Source organism: Ranitomeya variabilis, chromosome 7, assembly GCF_051348905.1.
Source record: "Ranitomeya variabilis isolate aRanVar5 chromosome 7, aRanVar5.hap1, whole genome shotgun sequence".
Lineage (NCBI taxonomy): Eukaryota > Metazoa > Chordata > Amphibia > Anura > Dendrobatidae > Ranitomeya > Ranitomeya variabilis.
In genome coordinates, this window is record NC_135238.1 from 119,418,833 (window position 1) to 119,444,592 (window position 25,760).

The window sequence follows — 25,760 nt, forward strand, 5'->3', positions numbered from 1 at the left end:
GGCTATCAAAGGCCTAAAATAACAAACAATAGGCAGGCATGGCAGTTTTAAATTGGTTACATGGATACACAGGCAGGCACTCCAGGCAGCATTGTGGTCAGTGGAGGAGTATTGCAAGTAGGGGCCGCAGACTGGCTATCAAAGGCCTAAAATAACAAACAATAGACAGGCATGGCAGTTTTAAATCGGTTACATGGATACACAGGCAGGCAGCATAGTGGTCAGTGGAGGAGTATTGCAAGTAGGGGCCACAGACAGGCTATCAAAGGCCTAAAATAACAAACAATAGGCAGGCATGGCAGTTTTAAATCGGTTACATGGATACACAGGCAGGCACTCCAGGCAGCATTGTGGTCAGTGGAGGAGTATTGCAAGTAGGGGCCGCAGACAGGCTATCAAAGGCCTAAAATAACAAACAATAGGCAGGCATGGCAGTTTTAAATTGGTTACATGGATACACAGGCAGGCACTCCAGGCAGCATTGTGGTCAGTGGAGGAGTATTGCAAGTAGGGGCCGCAGACAGGCTATCAAAGGCCTAAAATAACAAACAATAGGCAGGCATGGCAGTTTTAAATTGGTTACATGGATACACAAGCAGGCACTCCAGTGAGCATTGTGGTCAGTGGAGTAGTATTGCAAGTAGGGGCTGCAGACAGGCTATCAAAGGCCTAAAATAACAAACAATAGACAGGCATGGCAGTTTTAAATCGGTTACATGGATACACAGGCAGGCAGCATTGTGGTCAGTGGAGGAGAATTGCAAGTAGGGGCCACAGACAGGCTATCAAAGGCCTAAAATAATAAACAATAGGCAGGCATGGCAGTTTTAAATCGGTTACATGGATACACAGGCAGGCACTCCAGGCAGCATTGTGGTCAGTGGAGGAGTATTGCAAGTAGGGGCCGCAGACAGGCTATCAAAGGCCTAAAATAACAAACAATAGGCAGGCATGGCAGTTTTAAAACGGTTACATGGATACACAGGCAGGCAGCATTGTGGTCAGTGGAGGAGTATTGCAAGTAGGGGCCGCAGACAGGCTATCAAAGGCCTAAAATAACAAACAATAGGCAGGCATGGCAGTTTTAAATCGGTTACATGGATACACAGGCAGGCACTCCAGGCAGCATTGTGGTCAGTGGAGTAGTATTGCAAGTAGGGGCCGCAGACAGGCTATCAAAGGCCTAAAATAACAAACAATAGGCAGGCATGGCAGTTTTAAATCGGTTACTTGGATACACAGGCAGGCACTCCAGGCAGCATTGTGGTCAGTGGAGTAGTATTGCAAGTAGGGGCCGCAGACAGGCTATCAAAGGCCTAAAATAACAAACAATAGACAGGCATGGCAGTTTTAAATCGGTTACATGGATACACAGGCAGGCAGCATTGTGGTCAGTGGAGGAGTATTGCAAGTAGGGGCCGCAGACAGGCTATCAAAGGCCTAAAATAACAAACAATAGGCAGGCATGGCAGTTTTAAATCGGTTACATGGATACACAGGCAGGCACTCCAGGCAGCATTGTGGTCAGTGGAGGAGTATTGCAAGTAGGGGCCGCAGACAGGCTATCAAAGGCCTAAAATAACAAACAATAGGCAGGCATGGCAGTTTTAAATCGGTTACATGGATACACAGGCAGGCACTCCAGGCAGCATTGTGGTCAGTGGAGGAGTATTGCAAGTAGGGGCCGCAGACAGGCTATCAAAGGCCTAAATTAACAAACAATAGGCAGGCATGGCAGTTTTAAATCGGTTACATGGATACTCAGGCAGGCAGCATTGTGGTCAGTGGAGGAGTATTGCAAGAAGTGTCTGATACAGTTAGTACTCCCAAAAAATAAATAGATGTTAATGTCTCGCAAAACAACTATAAATAAAAAAAAGGGTGGCATGCTTAGGTACAGGGGTGGGCTCATCTGCAGAGTTTATGACAAAGTAATTTGGCAGTAAATTAGTATTTACTGGTGTCAATATAGGACACTGACCCAGACTACTTTAACTAGCATCATAGATGTCAACAAATTGGTATTGTTTGTCAGTGCCAGGCATTGAATGATGTCAGCGCATAGACTAAACATTAGTGGAGCTGTGCGAGATAATTTTGCACGTGGTAGAGCACAGTTTGAGCTGGGGGGGGAACTCTCTTGTGGACGGCGGTACCGCCCCAGGGCCCCTCATGTTACAACGGTGTGTCTGACGTTGGGTGCGCACCACCACCGCCAGAGACACTACATTGTACTATGAGGGACCCAGTGGCAGTGCCGTCGACCAAAAGCGGGCACACCCACCTCTTCGAATAAACAGCACTGTAACGGGTGCTTGCGCCAAGTGGCGAGACCACGGCCCCGTGGGGGGAGTTTTCCCATTGGGGGAGGTGTAAACATGTCGTATGCTGGACAAACAGCTGCTGCAAATTATCAGATTGGAACACTGAGTAAGACCAGTCCACAAGCAAGCAATTTTTATAGGAAAGCTAGGTCAGCCGGGAAAGGTGGGGCAAAATAATTTGAAATCCAGGAGTGGTTCATTTTAATGAAGGTGAGATCATCCACATTTTGGGTAGCCAGACGAGTCCTTTTTTCGGTTAATATTGAACCAGCAGCACTGAATACTCTTTCTGATAGCACACTAGCTGCTGGGCAAGCAAGCTCCTGCAATGCATATTCTGCCAATTCAGGCCAGGTGTCTAATTTGGATGCCCAGTAATCAAATGGGAATGACGGTTGAGGGAGAACATCGATAAGGGATGAAAAATAGTTAGTAACCATACTGGACAAATGTTGTCTCCTGTCACTTTGAATATATGCTGCAGTACCTGTCCTGTCTGTGGTCATTGCGAAATCACTCCACAACCTGGTCAGAAAACCCCTCTGTCCAACGCCACTTCTGATCTGTGCACCTCTAACACCTCTGCCATGTAGCCCCCTGCAGCTTGTGTGAGAACCATCACCGGCGCTGTGTGCTGGGAATGCCTGAATCAAACGGTCTACAAGAGTAGCTTGTTTGGTTGCTAATATTTGTTCAAGGTTCTCATGTGCCATAATATTTTGCAATTTGCCTTTATAGCGAGGGTCAAGGATGCAGGCCAACCAGTAATCATCATCGCTCATCATTTTTATAATGCGTGTGTCCCTTTTGAGAATACGTAAGGCATAATCCGCCATGTGAGCCAAAGTTCCAGTTGTCAAATCTGCGGTTGTGCTGGTTGGAGGGGCAGTTACAGGCAAATCTACGTCACTTGTCTCCCTTAAAAAAACAGAACCCGGCCTTGCAATGCCACTAATTTCTGTTGGCCCAGGAGAAGCTTCCTCATTCAAAAAGTACTCATCCCCATCATCCTCCTCCTCCTCTTCGCCCGCTACTGCGTCCTCTACATGGCCCTGACCAGACAATGGCTGACTGTCATCAAGGCTTTCCTCTTCCTCGGCTGCAGACGCCTGCTCCTTTATGTGCGTCAAACTTTGCATCAGCAGACGCATTAGGGGGATGCTCATGCTTATTATGGCGTTGTCTGCACTAACCAGCCGTGTGCATTCCTCAAAACACTGAAGGACTTGACACAGGTCTTGCAGCTTCGAACACTGCACACCTGACAACTCCATGTCTGCCATCCAACTGCCTGCCCGTGTATGTGTATCCTCCCACAAAAACATAACAGCACGCCTCTGTTCGCACAGTCTCTGAAGCATGTGCAGTGTGGAGTTCCACCTTGTTGCAAGGTCGATGATTAGGCGATGCTGGGGAAGGTTCAAAGACCGCTGATAGTTCTGCATACGGCTGGAGTGTACGGGCGAACGGCAGATATGCGAGCAAAGTCTGCGCACTTTGAGGAGCAGGTCGGGTAACCCCGGGTAACTTTTCAGGAAGCACTGCACCACCAGGTTTAAGGTGTGAGCCAGGCAAGGAATGTGTGTTTCAGTTGGGAAAGGGCTATGGCAGCCATGAAATTCCTTCCGTTATCACTCACAACCTTGCCCGCCTCAAGATGTACAGTGCCCAGCCATGACTGAGTTTCATTCTGCAAGAACTCGGACAGAACTTCCGCGGTGTGTCTGTTGTCGCCCAAACACTTCATTGCCAATACAGCCTGCTGACGCTTGCCACTAGCTGTCCCATAATGGCACACCTGGTGTGCAACAGTGGCAGCTGCGGATGGAGTGGATGTGCGACTGCGGTCTGTGGACGAGCTCTCACTTCTGCAGGAGAAGGAGGAGGAAGAGGAGGAGGGGGGGCGAACGCCTACAGCCAACTCTTTCCTTGACCGTGGGCTAGGCAGAACTGTCCCAATATCGCTGTCCCCTGTGGACCCTGCATCTACCACATTCACCCAGTGTGCCGTGATGGACACGTAACGTCCCTGGCCATGCCTACTGGTCCATGCATCTGTTGTCAGTTGCACCTTTGTAGTCACAGACTGCCTGAGTGCATGGACGATGCGGTCTTTAACATGCTGTTGGAGGGCTGGGATGGCTTTTCTAGAAAAGAAGTGCCGACTGGGTAGCTCGTAGCGTGGTACAGCGTAGTCCATCAGCGCTTTGAAAGCTTTGCTTTCAACTAACCGGTAGGGCTTCATCTCTAATGAGATTAGTCTAGCAATGTGAGCGTTCAAACCCTGGGTACGCGGATGCGAGGATGAGTACTTCCTTTTCCTAACAAGAGTCTCATGTAGGGTGAGCTGGACTGGAGAGCTGGAGATCGTGGAACTAGCGGTGGTGCTGGTGGACATGGGTGAGTGAGAGAGGGTTGGAGATGGTATTCTTGCCGGTGCCCTACATGCAGTGTTTCCTACTACTAACCTGGTGATTCCCTGACTGCTTTGGCCTGGCGACGAAAGCTGCACAGATACTGCAGGTGGCGCGAGAAATGGTGGGCTTACAGGGAGGGAAGGGATGTAGCGTTGCTGACTAGCTTCATTGGCCGAGGGTGCTGCAACCTTTAGGGACGTTTGGTAGTTAGTCCAGGCTTGCAAATGCATGGTGGATAAATGTCTATGCATGCAACTTGTATTTAGACTTTTAAGATTCTGACCTCTGCTTAAGGTAGTTGAACATTTTTGACAGATGACTTTGCGCTGATCATTTGGATGTTGTTTAAAAAAATGCCAGACTGCACTCTTTCTACTATCGGATACCTTTTCAGGCATTGCAGACCGAGCTTCTTTAACTGGATGGCCACGCTGTCCTCCAACTGGTTTTGGTTTTGCCATGCGTTTTTGGCCAGATACGGGCCCGGTAGATGGAACCTGTTGTGATGTTGATGCCTGCTGTGGCTCCTCCTCCTCCGCTTCAGAACTACTGCCACCTGCACCCTGTTCCCCCAATGGCTGCCAATCGGGGTCCACAACTGGGTCATCTATGACCTCCTCTTCTATGTTGTGTGCAACTTCATCTGTGTCACCGTGTAAGCCGGTGGTATTGCGTTCGTGACGGAGCACCATAGTCTCCTCTGGTTTTGATTCTGCCTCAGTACACTGCGAGGGCAATGTTCTGGTCTGAGTCAAAGGAACAGCATAGTAATCTGGCTGTGGCTGTGCATCTGTGCACTCCATGTCCGATTCAACTTCTAATGGGCATAGCCTGTTAACTGTTTCACTGTGTAACCCAGGAACGGTATGTGTAAAGAGCTCCATGGAGTAACCTGTTGTGTCGACTGACGCATCCTTAACTGTTGTTTTTAGTGAAGGACACAAGGAAGCGACTTGTTCCTGACCGGGAGCATCCACTGACGATGCACTGCTCTGACATTTGGCACTTTCCGAGGAGGAGGCGAAAGAGTTAGAGGCAGAGTCAGCAATGAAAGCCAATACTTGTTCCTCCTGCTCCAGCTTCAAAAGTGGTTTTCCTACTCCCAGAAAAGAGAGCGTTCGAGGCCTTGTGTAGCCAGACAACGAACCTGGCTCAACAACTCGAGACTTAGGTGCTGTACTGCTTTTACCACGACCACCTGATGCTCCACCACCACTACCATCATTACCAGCTGACAATGACCGCCCACGGCCACGACCTCTTCCACTAGACTTCCTCATTGTTTGCAAAACGTAACCAAAGTAACGCTATTTGTTACTGTAAAACAACTTATCAGGTGAACTTAAACTTCTGTAGGATTTATATATACCTTTATAGGTTCCTGACACTGAAAGGAAAATCACGCCCAATGTTACACACTAGGTTTTCTGTGCCCCAATAATTTGAGACAGATGGCACACACAGGACCAGCACTCAAGCAGAAATGCCAATCTTAATCTCCCACTATTTTTTTTTTTTTTCTGGGAGAATTTTCCCTTAAAAAAAAAAAATGGCCAAGTATTACACAGTGTTTTCGGTGGCACACAATGAGAGACAGATACCACACACAGCAATGGCACGGAGGCAGACTTGCCAATATTTATCTCCCACTTATTTTTTTTTTTGGAAAAGGGAGAATTTAGCAAAAAAAAAAAAATGGCCAATTATCACACAGTGTTTTTCGGTGCCACACAATGAGAGACAGATACCACACACAGCAATGGCACGAAGGCCGACTTGACAATATTTATCTCCCACTAATTTTTTTTTTTGGAAAGGGAGAATTTAGCAAAAAAAAAAAAATGGCCAAGTATCACACAGTGTTTTTCGGTGGCACACAATGAGAGACAGATACCACACAAAGCAATGGCACGGAGGCAGACTTGCCAATATTTATCTCCCACTAATTTTTTTTTTGGAAAGGGAGAATTTAGCAAAAAAAAAAAAAATGGCCAAGTATCACACAGTGTTTTTTGGTGGCACACAATGAGAGAGAGATGCCACCCACAGCAATGGCACAGAGGCAGACTTGCCAACATTTATCTCCCTGCAGTAATCTCAGAAAAGTATGGCAGGCAGCTATAATAAGGACTGCTGCACACAAAAGTGTGGACAAACACACAAGATAGCTGTGCAGAAAGGAAGGAAAAACAGGATTTGTGCTTTGAAAAAAGCAGTTGGTTTGCACAGCGGCGTACACACAGGCACAGCAACGCAGCTATCAGGGTCAGGGAGCCTTCTAGGGCAGCCCAATGAGCTACAGCGCTGAGGAAAAAAAAATGTAGCTTCCACTGTCCCTGCAAACAAAAGGTGGTGTTGGACAGTGGAAATCGCTACAGCACAAGCGGTTTGTAGCTTTATGTACCCTGCCTATCACTATCCCTGCTTCCGAAGAAGCTGCAGCAACCTCTCCCTATGCTCAGAGCAGCAGCAGTAAGATGGTGGTCCGCGGGAACGCCCCTTTATAGCCCCTGTGACGCCGCAGAAAGCAAGTCAATCACTGCAATGCCCTTCTCTAAGATGGTGGGGACTGAGATCTATGTCATCACGCTGCCCACACTCTGCGTCCACCTTCATTGGCTGAGAAATGGCGCTTTTAGCGTAATTGAAACGCGACTTTGGCGCGAAAGTCGCGTACCGCATGTCAGACCCCACACAGGGATCAGCTCGGTTTCATGAGACGCCGACTTTGCCAAAAGTCGGCGACTTATGAAAATGAACGATCCGTTTCGCTCAACCCTATTGTGGAGCTTTTGACAAACTGTTATTTTTTGCACAGTGATCGTTCCTGTGTGGTGTCCTTCTATGAACATAATTATTGTTCAGCATTTTTCCAATAGCAGACACTTTTAGTTCTTTATTATTTCCTTGAAGATTTCTGTTGTATGTCTGAAAGCATCAATCCAGCTTTTTTTTTTTACTATTTCGCCACTAGAGTGGTGGCACTAATCCATGTTCCCTGGCCCCTGTAATATACTAACCAGCTGCTGTCTTCTGCTATACCCAACACTGCTTCAGTCCTGCTCCCCCATCTTGTGACCGTAGCATCTGATTGACCAAAAGTCAGAGGTAACAGTCACAAGCAAGTCTATGAGACCCTCATTCTGACTCTCATAGATCTTAGACAGCTCTGTGGCTCAGGGGTTAGCAGTGTTGCTTTACAGCACTGAGATCCTGGGCTCAAATCCTACCAAGGACAGCATTGTAGCTGAAGAACATACCAGAGGGAAGAAGCACAGGAGAATTAAGGAGCTGGAAGGGAGCTGCGACTGAGCTCCTTCCATGCTGAAGCGCAGGAACCGGGTATCGGGAGCCCGAGGCTGTGTGGAACTATATGTCCCATAGCAGAATTGGAGGGCAGAAGACTCCAGGTCATCTGTCCACACCCACACCCGAAGGTACAGCAACATACAGAGCCCAGAATCATCTGAGAGACACCTGTAAAAGGGCTCGTGTTGCCTACCATGTGGGTACTGTCTTAGGACAGGGAAAGAGAGGACCTGTGTGGAGCCTTAGGCAGCATGGGACTCACCTTACAGAGCAAGAAGGAAGGCTTACAACCTCACCTGGAAAGGCGGATCCATAATCGTTTCCTGACTGACTGGTCCTCTCCAACACCTGTTACCAGTACCCTGGACTGTGGACGTGAATCACCAGTAAACAGGTAAAGAGACTGCAACCTTGTGTCATCTGATTATTTCTGGCACCACACTATCTCTGCCAAATACACTATGAGCCCTGTGGGAAGCTCTACCATCCCTGCTGCCATAACTTCACCCCAGAGGATCCCTTTAAGCAGCGTCGGTTATCCCTGACTGAATACCACAGGTGGAGTGCCAAACAGTCTTTATTCAAATAACCCCTTTAAAGTCCTTTCCTTTAACTAGGGCCGGGTCACGTCCATGTGCATGTTTTGTAAAATGTTTATACATAATTGTATTCAAATATGGTTAACTTCAATAAATTTATACCTTTTTAAATACCAATTTGGACAGTGCTGCTCCAGTTTCTTTTCTTATACATTGGCATATTTTGGAGTGTCCCATTCTAATGTTCTGTCTGAGACCTATCCACTGGGCTTTTGGTCCTCATGGCAGCCCACTTATGGTTTCCTATGTGGTTTTGTTTTATTTTATACAAGGTATACAGACACACATTCATGTTAGCTACTTGCTTCATTTAGACCATTTTACACATTAATCAATGTTGGAATATAAATAATATTGAGGGAATTACTTGCTCTAAGGAGCTAACACATGTCTTATACTGACTGTAAGATTAAGCTCAGAGAATGACGGGGTACAAGAGCAGCGCTAAGGAGTAGGGGTGTGAGGGTAATAAGTAGGTTAGAATTTATAATTATTATTTTGTCGTGGACAACCTCTTCTATTCTTATTGGCAAGGTAAATTAAAACTTAAATACTTTTCGGCTAAAGTCAATAAAAGCCACTAATCCTATTCATCTTTTTATCACCAGGGCTCACTTGAACCAGAGGAAACACTTCCACACAAGCTAAAGAGGATTTTAAAGTACAAATTCTTAGAGAAATTTCAACAATTGTTAAAAGAAAGTATTGAAGTAAGATGAAATAATTTGTTTATTAATTAACCTGTGCGTACTTTTATAAACACTGCCTACTTTTTTGGATTAAATAATATACAATTGAATAACTTTGTTCCTCTTAGCCTGCAAACTGCATCCCTGACATGGGTGTTCATAAACGATTGACGGTGGCAACAAGTATTTATTGGGTTATTGAAGAGCTTCACAGTGAGCGTACCCAAGAATATATTTTATATACAGTACAGACCAAAAGTTTGGACACACCTTCTCATTTAAAGATTTTTCTTTATTTTCATGACTATAAAAATTGTAAATTCACAGTGAAGGCATCAAAGCTATGAAATAACACATGTGGAATTATATACTTAGCAAAAAAGGGTGAAACAACTGAAAATATGTATTATATTCTAGGGTTCTTCAAAGTAGTCACTAGTGTTGAGCGATACCGTCCGATACTTGAAAGTATCGGTATCGGAAAGTATCGGCCGATACCGGCAAAGTATCGGATCCAATCCGATACCGATACCCGATACCAATACAAGTCAATGGGACTCAAGTATCGGACGGTATTCCTGATGGTTCCCAGGGTCTGAAGGAGAGGAAACTCTCCTTCAGGCCCTGGGAACCATATTAATGTGTAAAAGAAAGAATTAAAATAAAAAATATTGCTATACTCACCTCTCCGAGGGAACCGGCAGCGTTGTTTGCTTAAAATTCGCGCTTTTCTTGCCTTACGTGAAGTCCCGGCTTTGTGATTGGTTGCGTCGCAGTCACATGGGCGACGCAACCAATCACAGCAAGCCGTGACGTAATTTCAGGTCCTTAAGGATTTTAAAATTACGTCCCGGCTTTGTGATTGGTTGCGTCGCAGTCACATGGGCGACGCAACCAATCACAGCAAGCCGTGACGTAATTTCAGGCCCTTAAGGATTTTAAAATTACGTCCCGGCTTTGTGATTGGTTGCGTCGCAGTCACATGGGCGACGCAACCAATCACAAGCCGTGACGTCACGGGAGGCTGGACACGCGCGCATTTTAAAATGCGCGCTTGTCCAGCCTCCCGTGACGTCCCGGCTTGTGATTGGTTGCGTTGCGATCAACCAATCACAAGCCGGGAGGCTGGACACGCGCGCATTTTAAAATGCGCGCGTGTCCAGCCTCCCGGCTTGTGATTGGTTGACCGCGACGCAACCAATCACAAGCCGGGACGTCACGGGAGGCTGGACAAGCGCGATTTTTAAAATGCGCGCGTGTCCAGCCTCCCGGCTTGTGATTGGTTGACCGCGACGCAACCAATCACAAGCCGGGACGTCACGGGAGGCTGGACAAGCGCGATTTTTAAAATGCGCGCGTGTCCAGCCTCCCGGCTTGTGATTGGTTGACCGCGACGCAACCAATCACAAGCCGGGACGTCACGGGAGGCTGGACAAGCGCGCATTTTAAAATGCACGCGTGTCCAGCCTCCCGTGACGTCACGGCTTGTGATTGGTTGCGTCGCCCATGTGACTGCGACGCAACCAATCACAAAGCCGGGACGTAATTTTAAAATCCTTAAGGACCTGAAATTACGTCACGGCTTGCTGTGATTGGTTGCGTCGCCCATGTGACTGCGACGCAACCAATCACAAAGCCGGGACTTCACGTAAAGGAAAGAAAAGCGCGAATTTTAAACAAAGAACGCTGCCGCTTCCCTCGGTAAGGTGCAGGCTGCGTCGGAGAGGTGAGTATAGCAATATTTTTTATTTTAATTCTCTCTTTTACACATTTTTACATTAATGTTGTTTCGATACCGATACCCGATACCACAAAAGTATCGGATCTCGGTATCGGAATTCCGATACCCGCAAGTATCGGCCGATACCCGATACTTGCGGTATCGGAATGCTCAACACTAGTAGTCACCTTTTGCTTTGATGACTACTTTGCATACTGTTTACATTCTCTTAATAAGCTTCAAGAGGTAGTCACCGGAAATGGTTTTCACTTCACAGGTGTGCCCTGTCAGGTTTAATAAGTGGGATTTCTTGCCTTATAAATGGGGTTGGGACCATCAGTTGTGTTGAGCAGAAGTCTGGTGGATCCACAGCTGATAGTCCTACTGAATAGACTGTTAGAATTTGTATTATGGCAAGAAAAAAGCAGCTAAGTAAAGGAAAACGAGTGGCCATCATTACTTTAAGAAATGAAGGTCAGTCAGTCCGAAAAATTGGGAAAACTTTGAAAGTGTCCCCAAGTGCAGTTGCAAAAACCATCAAGTGCTACAAAGACACTGGCTCACATGAGGACCGCCCCAGGAAAGGAAGACCAAGAGTCACCTCTGCTTCTGAGGATAAGTTTATCCGAGTCACCAGCCTCAGAAATCGCAGGTTAACAGCAGCTCAGATTAGAGACCAGGTCAATGCCACACAGAGTTCTAGCAGCAGACACATCTCTACAACAACTGTTAAGAGGAGACTTTGTGCAGCAGGCCTTCATGGTAAAATAGCTGCTAGGAAACCACTGCTAAGGACAGGCAACAAGCAGAAGAGACTTGTTTGGGCTAAACAACACAAGGAGTGGACATTAGACCAGTGGAAATCTGTGCTTTGATCTGATGAGTCCAAATTTGAGATCTTTGGTTCCATCCACCATGTCTTTGTGCGATGCAGAAAAGGTGAACGGATGGACTCTACATGTCATTCCACCATGAAGCATGGAGGAGGAGGTGTGATGGTGTGGGAGAGCTTTACTGGTGACACTGTTGGGGATTTATTAAAAATTGAAGGCATACTGAACCAGCATGGCTACCACAGCATCTTGCAGCGGCATGCTATTCCATCCGGTCTGCGTTTAGTTGGACCATCAATTATTTTTCAACAGGAAAATTACCCCAAACACACCTCCAGGCTGTGTAAGGGCTATCTGACCAAGAAGGAGAGTGATGGGGGTGCTACGCCAGATGACCTGGCCTCCACAGTCACCAGACCTGAACCCAATCGAGATGGTTTGGGGTGAGCTGGACCGCAGAGTGAAAGCAAAAGGGCCAACAAGTGCTAAGCATCTCTGGGAACTCCTTCAAGATTGTTGGAAGACCATTTCCGGTGACTACCTCTTGAAGCTCATCAAGAGAATGCCAAGAGTGTGCAAAGCAGTCATCAAAGCAAAAGGTGGCTACTTTGAAGAACCTAGAATATAAGACATTTACAGTTGTTTCACACGTTTCTGTTAAGTATATACAGTTATATGAAAAAGTTTGGGCACCCCTATTAATCTTAACCCCTTACTGACATCGGACGGGATAGTACGTCTGATGTCAGCTCCCCTGCTTTGATGCAGGACTCCGTGGTGAGCCCGCATCAAAGCCGGGACATGTCAGCTGTTTTGAACAGCTGACATGTGCCCGCAATAGCGGCGAGTGAAATCGCGATTCACCCGCCGCTATTACCTAGTTAAATGCCGCTGTCAAACCCAGACAGTGGCATTTAACTACCGCATCCGGCCGGGTGGCCGGAAATGACGTCATCGCCGACCCCCATCACATGATCGGAGGTCGGCGATGCTGCAGAATGGTAACCATAGAGGTCCTTGAGACCTCTATGGTTACAGATCCCTGGCAGCTGTGAGCGTCACCCTGTGGTCGGCGCTCACAGCACATCTGCATTTCTGCTGCATAGCAGCGATCTGATGATCGCTGCTATGTAGCAGAGCCGATCGAGTGGTGCCTGCTTCTAGCCTCCCATGGAGGCTATTGAAGCATGGCAAAAGTTAAAAAAAAAAGTGAAAAAAAAGTGAAAAAAATAAAAAAAATATAAAAGTTTAAATCACCCCCCTTTCACCCCAATCAAAATAAATCAATAAAAAAAAATCAAATCTACACATATTTGGTATCACCACGTTCAGAATCGCCTGATCTATCAATACAAAAAAGCATTAACCTGATCCCTAAACGGCATAACGAGAAAAAAAATCGAAACGCCAGAATTATGTTTTTTTGGTCGCCGCGACATTGCATTAAAATGCAATAACGGGCGATCAAAAGATCTTATCTGCACCGAATTGGAATCATTAAAAACGCCAGCTCGGCATGCAAAAATAAGCCCTCAACCGACCCAAGATCATGAAAAATGGAGACGCTACGAGTATCGGAAAATGGTGCAATTTTTTTTTTTTTTTTTTAGCAAAGTTTGGAATTTTTTTTCACCACTTAGGTAAAAAATAACTTAGTCATGTTAGGTGTCTATGAACTCTTAATGACCTGGAGAATCATAATGGCAGGTCAGTTTTAGCATTTAGTGAACCTAGCGAAAGAGCCAAGCAAAAAACAAGTGTGGGATTGCACTTTTTTTGCAATTTCACCGCACTTGGAATTTTTTTCCCATTTTCTAGTACACGACATGGTAAAAACAATTATGTCGTTCAAAAGTAAAACTCGTCCTGCAAGAAATAAGCCCTCACATGGCCAAATTGACGGAAAAATAAAAAAGTTATGGCTCTGGGAAGGAGGGGAGTGAAAAACGAACACGGAAAAACGAAAAATCCCACGGTCATGAAGGGGTTAAGCTTAATGTTTTATAAAAATTGTTTCTTTTGCAACAGCTATTTCAGTTTCATATATCTAATAACTGTTGGACACAGTAATGTTTCTGCCTTGAAATGAGGTTTATTGTACTAACAGAAAATGTGCAATCTGCATTCAAACAAAATTTGACAGGTGCATAATTATTGGCACCTCACCAGAAAAGTGACATTAATATTTAGTAGATCCTCCTTTTGCAAAAATAACAGCCTATAGTCACTTCCTGTAGCTTTTAATGAGTTCCTGGATGAAGGTATTTTTGACCATTCATCTTTACAAAACAATTCCAGTTCAGTTAAGTTTGATGGTCGCCGAGCACGGACAGCCCTCTTCAAATGATCCCACAGATGTTCAATGATATTCAGGTCTGGGGACTGGGATGGCCATTCCAGAACAGTGTAATTGTTCCTCTGCATGAAGGCCTGAGTAGATTTGGAGCGGTGTTTTGGATCATTGTCTTGCTCAAAGATCCATCCCCTGCGTAACTTCAACTTTGTCACTGATTCATGAACATTATTGTCAAGAGTCTGCTGATACTGAGAGGAATCCATGAATCCCTCAACTTTAACAAGATTCCTGGTGCCGGCATTGGCCACACAGCCCCAAAGCATGATGGAACCTCCACCAAATTTTACTGTGGGTAGAAAGTGTTTTTCTTGGAATGCTGTGTTTTTTTGCCGCCATGCATAACGCCTTTTTTTTTACCAAACAACTCAATCTTAGTTTCATCAGTCCACAAGACCTTCTTTCAAAAATAAATTGGCTTCTCCAAATGTGCTTTTGCATACCTCAGCCGACTCTGTTTGTGGCGTGCTTGCAGAAACGGCTTCTTTCGCATCACTCTCCCATACAGCTTCTCCTTGTGCAAAGTGCGTTGTATAGTTGACCGATGCACAGTGACACCATCTGCAGCAAGTTGATGCTGCAGCTCTCTGGAGGTGGTCAGAAGATTGTCTTTGACTGATCTCACCATTCTTCTTCTCTGCCTTTCTGATGTTTTTCTTGGCCTGCCACTTCTGGCCTTAACAAGAACTGTACCTGTACCTTTTATACATTAAAGATTTGCTTTTATTTATTTTACTAAATTTCACTTAATTTATTGAAGCAGCATTGCCCCATTAACTCGACCATAAGTGAAACACATTCAGGTTGTTTCTACACAACCTGTAATCTCCATAAACTTCTATGAGGTCTATATTACTCCATTTAATATATGGTTTTGTGGGCCATGCTTCTCATATTTCTGAATACACCTTATATTGCCAGCACTTCCATTGGACACCGTCTTAGCAGCGGGTTTATTGGGCGGGCCGGGCATCTTGAGTGACACCTTGGGGGGTTAAACATCGGGGCATTCTCCGTGATCAGTAACCCTGATGAAGAAGGACGCAGCTCCTTCGAAACGCGTCGGTTTGATTCCTGTGACACCCCGTACCTTCTCTGAGCTCAGTGACGTCACATGCTGAGCCCTGTGCCAGCGAGCTCCTCCCTCGGTTGGTTCCCGCTCGTATCCAGGGACGCTACCGGCCGGAGTTGTCCCTGGCTCTACGCAGCTCCCGCACGGCACGCTGCTCTGCGGTTACTCTTCCCTGCTCGCCCGTCCATTTGTCCGCACACCAGCCCGACGGACACCACCTAACCGGACCTACATCTATCACCACCTACCGGGTACTGGAATACAACGGTGAGTGTGGCATTTACTCACTGGCTTTCCAGGCACATCTCTGATCCTGGTTCTAGGTCGCAGCCCTGACCAGTGGGGTTTTTATATGTACATACTTGGTGTCCTGTGTGGTGCTGGGCAGTGCAGCATTCATCCTTCTGCTATTTACTCTACTGTTACATTGTGCATTATCTAAGTGAAGTATTGAGTGCATATTCCTAGTTGTTTCTATAGCACTGTAGCGCGGACCCAGTTTCTTTTCATATTGTAATTACTCTCTGACAGTTATAGCCCCTTTTCTGTCTTGGTTCCTGCAGCTCAGTGACTCTGGGGAGGTAGCGCTGGTGTATTCTTTTGTATTATCTTAAGAACTGTACCTGTGTTCTTCCATTTCCTTACTATGTTCCTCACAGTGGAAATTGACAGGTCAAATCTCTGAGACAGCTTTTTGTATCCTTCCCCTGAACAACTATGTTGAATAATCTTTGTTTTCAGATCATTTGACAGTTGTTTTGAGGAGCCCATGATGCCACTCTTCAGAGGAGATTCAAACAGGAGAACAACTTGCAAGTGGCCACCTTAAGTAGCTTTTCTCATGATTGCATACACCTGGCTATAAAGTTCAAAGCTCAATGAGGATACAAAACCAAAAAAAGTGTTTTAGTAAGTCAGTAAAAAGTAGGTAGGAGTATTTAAAACAAGAAAATGATAAGGGTGCCCATACTTATGCACCTGTCAAATTTTGTTTGAATGCAGATTGCACATTTTCTGTTAGTACAATAAACCTCATTTCAAGGCAGAAACATTACTGTGTCCAACAATTATTAGATATCTGAAACTGAAATAGCTGTTGCAAAAAAAACCAATTTTTATAAAACATTAAGCTTAAGATTAATAGGGGTGCCCAAACTTTATCATATAACTGTAATTCCACATGTCTTAATTCATAGTTTTGATGCCTTCAGTGTGAATTTACAAAATACAGAAAAATCTTTAAATGAGAAGGTGTGTCCAAACTTTTGGTCTGTACTGTATATATATATATAATGTGGCAAATAAGTATTTGATTCACTAATGATTTAGCAAGCTTTCCCATTGACAAAGAATGGAGAGGTCTGTCATTTTTATAATTTATATCGTAGGTACATTTCAATTGTGAGAGACCGAATCTAAAGATAAAAAACAGAAAGTTACATTGTATGATTTTTATTTAATTAAATTGCATTTTATTGCATGAAATAAATGTTTGATCACCTATCAATCGCATGAATTCTGGCTCTCACAGATCTATTAGTTTTTCATTAAGAAGCCCTCCTACTCTGCACTCATTACCTATATTAATTGCACCTGTTTGAACTCATTACCCATATAAAGACACCTGTTCACACACTCAATCACACTCCAACCTCTCCACCATGGCCAAGACCAAAAAGCTAAGAACACAAGAGGCAAAATTGTAGACCTGCACAAGGTTGGGATGGGCTACAGGAGAAGAGGCAAGCAGCTTGCTAAGAAGGCAACAACTGTTGGCACAATTATTAGAAATTTGAAGAAACACAAGATGAGTGTCAATCTTCCTGGGAATCCATGAAAGATTTCGCCTTGTGGGATAAGGATTATTTTGAGAAAGGTCAGCAATCCACCCAGAACTACACAGGAGGACATTGTGAATGACCTGAAGATAGCTTGGACCACAGTCTCAAACATTACTGTTGGTAAAACACTACGCCGTCATGGATTAAAATCCTGCAGAGCAAGCAAGGTCCTCCTGCTCGCACCAGCAAATGTCCACGCCCATTTGAAATTCACCAGTGAACATCTGGATGAACCAGAAGAGGCATGCGTAAAAGTCATGTTGTCAGATGAGACCAAAATAGAACTTTTTGGTATCAACTCCACTCATCGTGTTAGGAGGAAGAATGATGAGTACAACCCCAAGCACAGAATCTCAACCATGAATCATGATGGGTGCAACATCCTTTGGAGGTGCTTTTCTGCAAAAGGAACAAGATGACTGTACTGTATTGAAGAGAGGATGGATTGGGTCATGTTTCAAGATATTTTTGGCAACAACCTCTTTCTGTCAGTAAGAGCATTGAAGATGGGTCGCTCCTGGGTCTTCCAGCATGACAATTGCCTGAAACACACACCAAGGGGAACTGAGGATTGGCTCCGTAAGAAGCATTCAAGGTCCTGGAGTGGCCTAGCAAGTGTCCAGACCTGAACCCAATAGAAAATATTTCAAGAGAGCTGAAACTCAATGTTGTCCAGGAACAGCCCCAAAACCTGAAAAATATGGAGAAGATCTGTATGGAGAAGTGTGCCAAAATCCCTGTTGCAGTGTGTGCAAACTTGGTCAAGAACTACAGGTAATGTCTTACCTCTGTCATTGCTGTACCAAATATTAAGCTCTGTTTTCTATTCTATCAAATGCTTATTTCATGCAATAAAATGCAAATTACTTCTGTAAAAATCATACAATGTGATTTTCTGGATTTTATTTTTAGATTCTCTCTCACAGTTGAAGTGGACCTACTAGTGATGAGCGAGTATACTTGTTACTCGAGATTTCCCGAGTATGCTCTTGTTGTCTGAGTATTTTGGCTTGCTCGGAGATTTAATTTTTCTCGATGCAGCTGCATGATTTGCGGCTGCTTGACAGCTTCAAGACATGTGGGGATTGCATAACAAACAGGCAGTCTCTACATGTATTCAAGCTGTCTAGCAGCAGAAAATCATGCAGCTGGGTCGACAAAAACTAAATCTCCGAGCACGCCAAAATACTCAGAGACCACCCGAGCATGCTCAGGAAATCTCGAGTAATGAGTATTCTCACTCATCACTAGTACCTATAATAAAAATTACAGACCTCACAGTTCTTTGAAGGTGGAAACACTTGCAAAATCGACAGTGTATCAAATACATAATTCCCCACTGTATATTCCATGCATTGGAATTGGATGTTTGTGTACTGTACGTTAACTGAGAAGTGCCCAATAACTTTCTTAGTTTCGAAAGCAGCCTTGTCCTCGTCCATCAATTGTCAGACAAATGCATAATTGTGTTGTGCTGGTTTGTGAAAAAAAGTAGACAGCTGTGGATCTCTGCGAGAACTCCCAACTGTTCCCTGACATATTGGTGGCAAACGGAGGGATATCTCTGCGATCCCCTGGCTGTTCCCTGACACAGTGAAATAATTGTAATAATGTTTTCTCTTGAAACACCAACCAGGCAATATCTAATTGTTTGTTATTCAATTTAAGGTGCATTGTACTCAAAATCTGCCTTATGCAGTAAACTATTGACCACAGCAACATAGATTAATTACAGTATATTTTCAAATCAGCTTTGAACAAGTAAGAGCTGAATTCTAATAGTTTGCCATGACCTAAACCTTCATTTGTCAACGGCAGTAGTTTTTTTACGTATAGTATGCAACTCGTGTTTAAAAACGTATATTGAAATTGCTTGTGTGCGTTTTTTGTATGTATGTGCTTAATTCCTTTGTCCAGCATTCTGGAAGTTAATGGTAGTGTATATCGCAAATACGATGATACTTCCTAACATGATATTTCCTCAGTCAGTTAACAAACAAGTCAGATTTCATATTCCTTCTTGACTCAAGTGATAACCAGATAGTTTTACTTTCTTTCACCAAAATGTAAGTCTCTTTGAAAGTTAAAAATATCACCAATCCTAATTCTGTATAACTTAAGTACGACACTCCGTCAGCTATTAGGTGCACAGATATGGTCCCCATCCCATGAAGTATGTAAATAGAAATCAAGCACTCAAAGTTGATGCAGTTTATTCATATAAGTAAGATGTATAAACAAAATGTGATGTTTCAATCTCACTGACCTTCATCAAGTATACACAGTATAGGACAAATGAGTCAAATTGTAATATGGCCGTATCGAGTAATCGTGACGGAGAGATGCGTATATCTGATGAAGTTCAGTGAGAAGGAAACATCAAATTTTGTTTAAATATCGCTTACCTGTATGAATGAGCTACACTTATTTTGAGTGTCGGATTTTTAATCATATATAATCCTAATTCTGATCACCCCACTGATTCTCTGCTACTGGTGTACTGAAGCAGCTTTTTGCTTCCGAGTCCATCTCAACCCACAGGAAATGACCATTCAGCAGATTACCTGCAGCTGCATTTACCCGCAGTATTCAGTGACTGACCCAGCTTCATTTCCTGAATGCTGGGAGGGACCGGGACGCACAGACTGGCAAGGAACATTGTAAGCATTGCATAATGAGAGCCACAGATTTACTGAGATGAATAGTGCGTCCTGGCAAGGAACATTGGAAGCATTGGATAATGAGAGCCAGAGATTTACTGAGATGAATAGAATGTGGATTAGTCATATCTTTAACTTTTGAAGGGGCTTATTTTTGGTGATAGAAAGGAAGCTACTTGTTAATCAGAAAAAAATTGCACACTTTCGTGAGGTACTGTATGATTTTTTTTTTTTTTGCAATTTATGCAGCATTCACACACAGGAAAAAGGACAACTAAATCAACTTTTCAATATAAATAATCCTCCATACAATTGCCCAACTCAAATTGTAGTTGCTAATTTTTGGAGCTTAATCTGCTACATTCTTCTGCCTAACAGAAACTGCAAATGAACAATCCAGGGTAAAACTGATCTACCATATTGAAATGTTTCTAACTAGTAAAATTGTAAAGTTTTTTGGTACAATTTAGCACTTTATTTTATTTTTATTATTTTTTCCTTAACTGTAATTGCCATTTTTTTTGCCTAAGTGTTTTATCTCTAGTGCAATGGGCCACAAGTGCAGTATTGTTAGGCAATGAGTGAATCATCCATCTAGTGTTTGTTCTGCATGGCCTTTAGCCAGATTTAAAGGATGTTTCCACTACTGTGATATTGATATCCTATCATGGGGATGAGCTTGGGATAGGTTTTCAATATCAGATCAGTGGATGTTCTGGCCCCCAAACCTGATCAACTGTTGTTCACTCCTGCAGAATCCAGATGTAAACAGCAGGGCTGCCACTAGGAATTTCAGGGCCCCATACTGGCAAAAGTTTCGGGGCCCCTTTGAGACTCTGCCCAGGCTCCACCCCTCGAACTGTCCACAGTCCCACCGCTCTCTCCTGGAAAAACTCCACTTCTCACCAATCACACATTAACAGTTCCCTTCACCAGATCACACATAGAGCCAGCAGCTTTTGTTTTGGCCAAAATAATTTTTAAGCCACCACCACGACAAGGTAGACTCTTTTGGCCAGGCCCTATTCTACTCTAACCTACTAAACATTTGTTAAAATACCCAATACAATTTTGGCATATTTTTATTTCTTTTAAAATTTTTAAAATGACCAATAATATCACATACAAGAGACAAAATCCACAACACCATGACCAGACACCATATTACCACCACATAGTGACCTATAATACAACATACAAGGAACAAATACCGCCACACCATGGCCGGACAATATATTACCACCACATAGTGACTGATTACTATAATACTGATTATTAAGAAAAAAACACAATACTAATATCACCACAAGTGCCATTGTACACAGAAGATCTGTACTTAGTATGCAGTGTCTGTGTACATGTAATACAGTGATTACCGGTGACATTGTACACAGGAGCTCTGTATACAGTGTCAGTGTACAGGTAATACAGTGATCACCGATGACATTATACACAAGAGCGCTGTATATATTGTACAAGTTATACAGTGATAAATGACATTATATACAGGAGCTCTGTATATAGTGTCAGTGTAAAGGTAATACAGTGATCACTGGTGACATTGTACACAGGACCGCTGTATATAGTTACAGACACCCTGACTCACCAGCGATGTCTCTAGGTGAAGTCCTTCATCTCGCTTTTTATCTTCATCCAGCACAGACCGCCATCACTTCTTCCAGCCAGGGCTCGACTCTGTAGGAAATAATGCAGTTATCTAGAGCACCGCTTGCAGAACACATTACTTAATTTTTTCGCAACTGCTAAACTATACCAGATGAAGAAAAAAGTGACAAAGTGTCGCTCTGCACAGTAACAGGACCGCCTCCCTTATTTAAAACAATATCCTCAAAAAATAAAATAAATACATCACTGTGCCTCCATTTTGCCCCATGTCTCCATCCTGCTCCAGTGTCTCCATCCTGCCCCCGTGTCTCCATCCTGCCCCCGTGTCTCCATCCTGCCCCCGTGTCTCCATTCTGCCCCCGTGTCTCCATTCTGCCCCTGTCTCCATTCTGCCCCGGGCAGGATGGAGACACATGGTCCATGTGTCTTCATCATGCCGTTGAAACATATTGCAGCTTGCTGCTTTCAATAAAAATAAAAAAAACTTTCTCCTTACCTGGCCATGTTCCTGTGGTAATGTTCCCTCCAGGTATTTCAAGCGCGGACTCGCCAGCGAATGGCAAGGATGTCATATGATGTGTGCTGACATCAGCTGCCAGCCTCTGATTGTCTGGCAGATTTTAACTATTGCTGTGCGGGCCCGTCTTAGACTCAGGTTCAGTTACTGCACCGACAGAAGCCTGCCGCTGAGGCCTGATGAGCAGAAGAGATGGGGCCCGATGCAGACCCCCTCTGCTCATCGGTCCCCATATGCCAATCATGGCAGTAATGCCCTTTATGGCCAGGGCCGGCCCGAGAGATTACGGCGCCCTAGGCAAAACTATTTTGTTGCGCCCCTACTACTTTTAACATACCTCCCAACATTTGAAGATGGGAAAGAGGGACAAAGTTTGCGCAGCGGCAAATTTTAGGCCATGCCTCTGACCACACCCATTCATAACTAGCCACACCCATATCCACGTCCCAACCACACCCATTTAGCACTGCTGATCACACTGTTTCATAAAGAATAATTATAAACAAAAAAATATGGCCACACAGTGCTCCATACTGTATAATGGCCACACATGATGCTCCATACTGTATAATGGCCACACATGATGCTTCATACTGTATAATGGCCACACATGATGCTCCATGCTGTATAATGGCCACACATGATGCTCCATACTGTATAATGACCACACATGATGCTCCATACTGTATATTGGCTGTACATGATACTTCGTACTGTATAATGGCCACACATAGCTACTCCTACACACGCGGCTGCGCTCCGTACACACGCGCTCCGCTCCATAGACCTCGTACACACGCTGTTCTGCTCCGTACACCTCGTACACATTTAGCTCCGCTCCATACACCTCATACACACACAACTCCGTTCCGTACACCTCATACACACGGCTCCGCTCCGTACACCTCATACACACGGCTCCGCTCCATACACCTCATAAACATTCAGCTCCGCTCCATACACCTTTTGCCTTTTGAAAAGATTTTTTATAATTTTTTCTATTTTTTCTCTGGCGCCCCCTTAGGGTCGGCGCCCTAGGCGACTGCCTAGTTCGCCTATACGTTCTGGCCGGCCCTGCTGATGGCGGTCCTGGTAAACAGTATACAGAGCAGAACATAACCGCTGTCACACTGTTTAGTACCTGCTGTCGAGTAATGCAAATTAATAAAAGCTTATCTGTAGGAAAAGCTAAATAGAGCTCCTTCCTTTCTGACCTTTGTCATTTGCTAAAATAGTAAAACATGAGAACACATAGCATATTTCTTGTGAAGTTGTGGGGTATTTTTTCTTCTTTTACTCCTTTTTTAAATGAAAAATGTATAGACTATTTTATTAGAAAATAAGCTTAATTTTTCTTTTAATTCCACTTTGCATTAACGCCTGTAAAGCACCAAGCTTCCTAAGTGGGCATGAGCGAATTTGTTCTGCTCTCTCCTTATTCGGCAAGCTATAGCGCTTACCGAAGAAGCTGCAGCAGAACCCAGATGCCTGGAGCACTCTGATAATCACGTGCCCAGTGCCGCAGCTGCAAGTCTCACGGCTGTTTCTCTGTCACAACGCATGCATGGAGAGCCTGTGTGTTATGACTGTCACACAGCCGTGACACATGTAGCTGCAGTGCCGGACACCTGATCTGGAGCGCTCCAGGCATCCGGGTTCCCACTGCAGCTTCTTCGGTAAGCGCTAAGGTTAGCTGAATAAGGATAAATTTCTAAATACTATTTTTGAATACTTTAAGGGTGCACTTTTTAATATCTAGTGATTTATGGATATGTTCTAATTTATTAAACAGTCCCTAGGAGACTACATTTTTAAAGTTTATCGAAAAGATGAAAAAATGCTGCTTAAATTATAAACCATCTAATGCCCCCCCCTAAATAAGAGGATGTATAAAAATCATGAACAACCTAAATTAAACATTTAATACATGTTAAGTATTCTTTGTTTGGTATGCTATGACTATCGAGTTTAAGAACAGACATTTAAAGTTTGAAAGTTCACATTTTTCCATATTTTTTGCAAATTTCAAGTTTTTATTATTGAGTTCAAAACATATCAACTAGTGAATAGGGTTTAGCGAAATGGGTCGGCCATTTTCAGAAGTCGCCGACTTTTGGCAAAGTCCGGTTTCATGAAACCTGACCCGACCCCTGTGTGGGGTCGGCCATGAGGTCGGCGATCTTCTGAATCTGGTATCGGAATTCTGATACCGAGTTCCGGTATGTTTGCGATATCGGGAATCGGTAGCGGAATCCATATTTAAGTGTAAAATAAAGAATCAAAATAAAAAATATTGATATACTCACCCTCGGACGCGCCCTGGTTGTAACTGCCAGCCTCCGTTCATAAGAATGAGCACTTGAAAGTCCTTAGATGACGTCACGGCCTGTGATTGGTCGCGGAGCGGTCACGTGCCGCAACGCGACCAATCACAAGCCGTGACGTCATCTAAGGTCTTTCAAGCGCTTGAAAGACCTTAGATGACGTCGCGGCTTGTGATTGGTCGTGTGGCGGTCACGTGACCGCTCCGCGACCAGTCACAGGCCGCGACGTCATCTAAGGACTTTCAAGCGCTCATTCTTATGAACGGAGGCTGGCAGTTACAACCAGGGCGCGTCACAGGGTGAGTATATCAATATTTTTTATTTTGACTCTTTATTTTACACATTAAGGCTATGTTCACATTTGCGGTCGGCGCCGCATGCGTCATGCGCCCCTATATTTAACATGGGGGCGCATGGACATGCGTCGCACTTGCGTTTTGCGCCGCATGCGTCCCTGCGGCGCCCGCGTCCGGGCGCAGAGGACGCAGCAAGTTGCATTTTTGCTGCATCCAAAATCAATGAAAAAAAGGACGCATGCGGCGCAAAACGCAGCATTGTGCATGCGTTTTGCTGCGTTTTTGTTTGCGTTGTGCGTTGCGGCGCCGACGCTGACGCGCACAACTCAAATGTGAACGTAGCCTAATATGGATCCCAGGGCCTGAAGGAGAGTTTCCTCTCCTTCAGACCCTGGGAACCATAGTATCCCATTGCACTGCATTGGGTTTCGTGTTTCGGCCGACCCCGACCCCGACTTTTTTACAGGATCGGCCGATTTCACTCGACCCGACTTTTGAGAAACCCGACCCGATCCTATAAAAATAAAAGTCGCTCAACCCTACTAGTGAGTAATGAACGTGCTCAGACAAAGTGTTTTCCAAGCATGCTTAGGAGTTACCTAACAAACCAGCAATCCATGCATTTGTTGCGGCTGTCAAACAGACACGAGACATGCAGCCGCAGGGACTCGAACATAGTATCCGAGCATGCCAAAGATATTCAGATTATGCAAATTGTCTCTTCAGAGAGGAAGAGAGCTAGAACTCTAGTGCCACCAATTGGAAGGTAGCAATCCTTCAAGTCAATGTTGGCCCTTTAACGAGCCTTGTCACATGACTTAGGATAATAGCCAAACCAGAATCTCAATTTGCTGACACTGTGTTTCGGGGTACTCTCATCAGTGCAAAGGGAAATCTGGTTTGGCTAGGTGAGAGGCGTCAGACCTTTATCCAAGAAGTATCATTTCTCCTTGCGGAGATCGACATGCTAAACATGCCATGTGATAAGGTTTGTTAAAGGGTCAACATTGACTTGTAGGATTGCTACCTTCCAATAGGTGGCACTAGAGTTCTAGCTTTCTTCCACTCCGAAGAGACAATTTTGCATAATTAGCATATTACCCAGAGGAGCATTGCGGCTTTAAGTCTCCTCATCTCGGCATGCTTGATACTTGATACTTCTTGGATAAAGATATTCAGA

General features: G+C 44.5%; 1 protein-coding gene across 2 annotated transcripts in view; it reads left to right on the forward strand.

Moving 5' to 3' along the window:
• Positions 1-25,760, forward strand: part of LOC143786355 (transient receptor potential cation channel subfamily M member 2-like) — a 1,952,850-nt gene that overhangs the window by 1,849,805 nt on the left and 77,285 nt on the right. For both annotated transcript variants that reach the window (XM_077275686.1, XM_077275685.1), the window contains one exon: positions 9,258-9,359. In XM_077275686.1, coding sequence (XP_077131801.1) covers positions 9,258-9,359 — 102 coding nt within the window. The remainder of the gene's footprint in view (positions 1-9,257; positions 9,360-25,760) is intronic.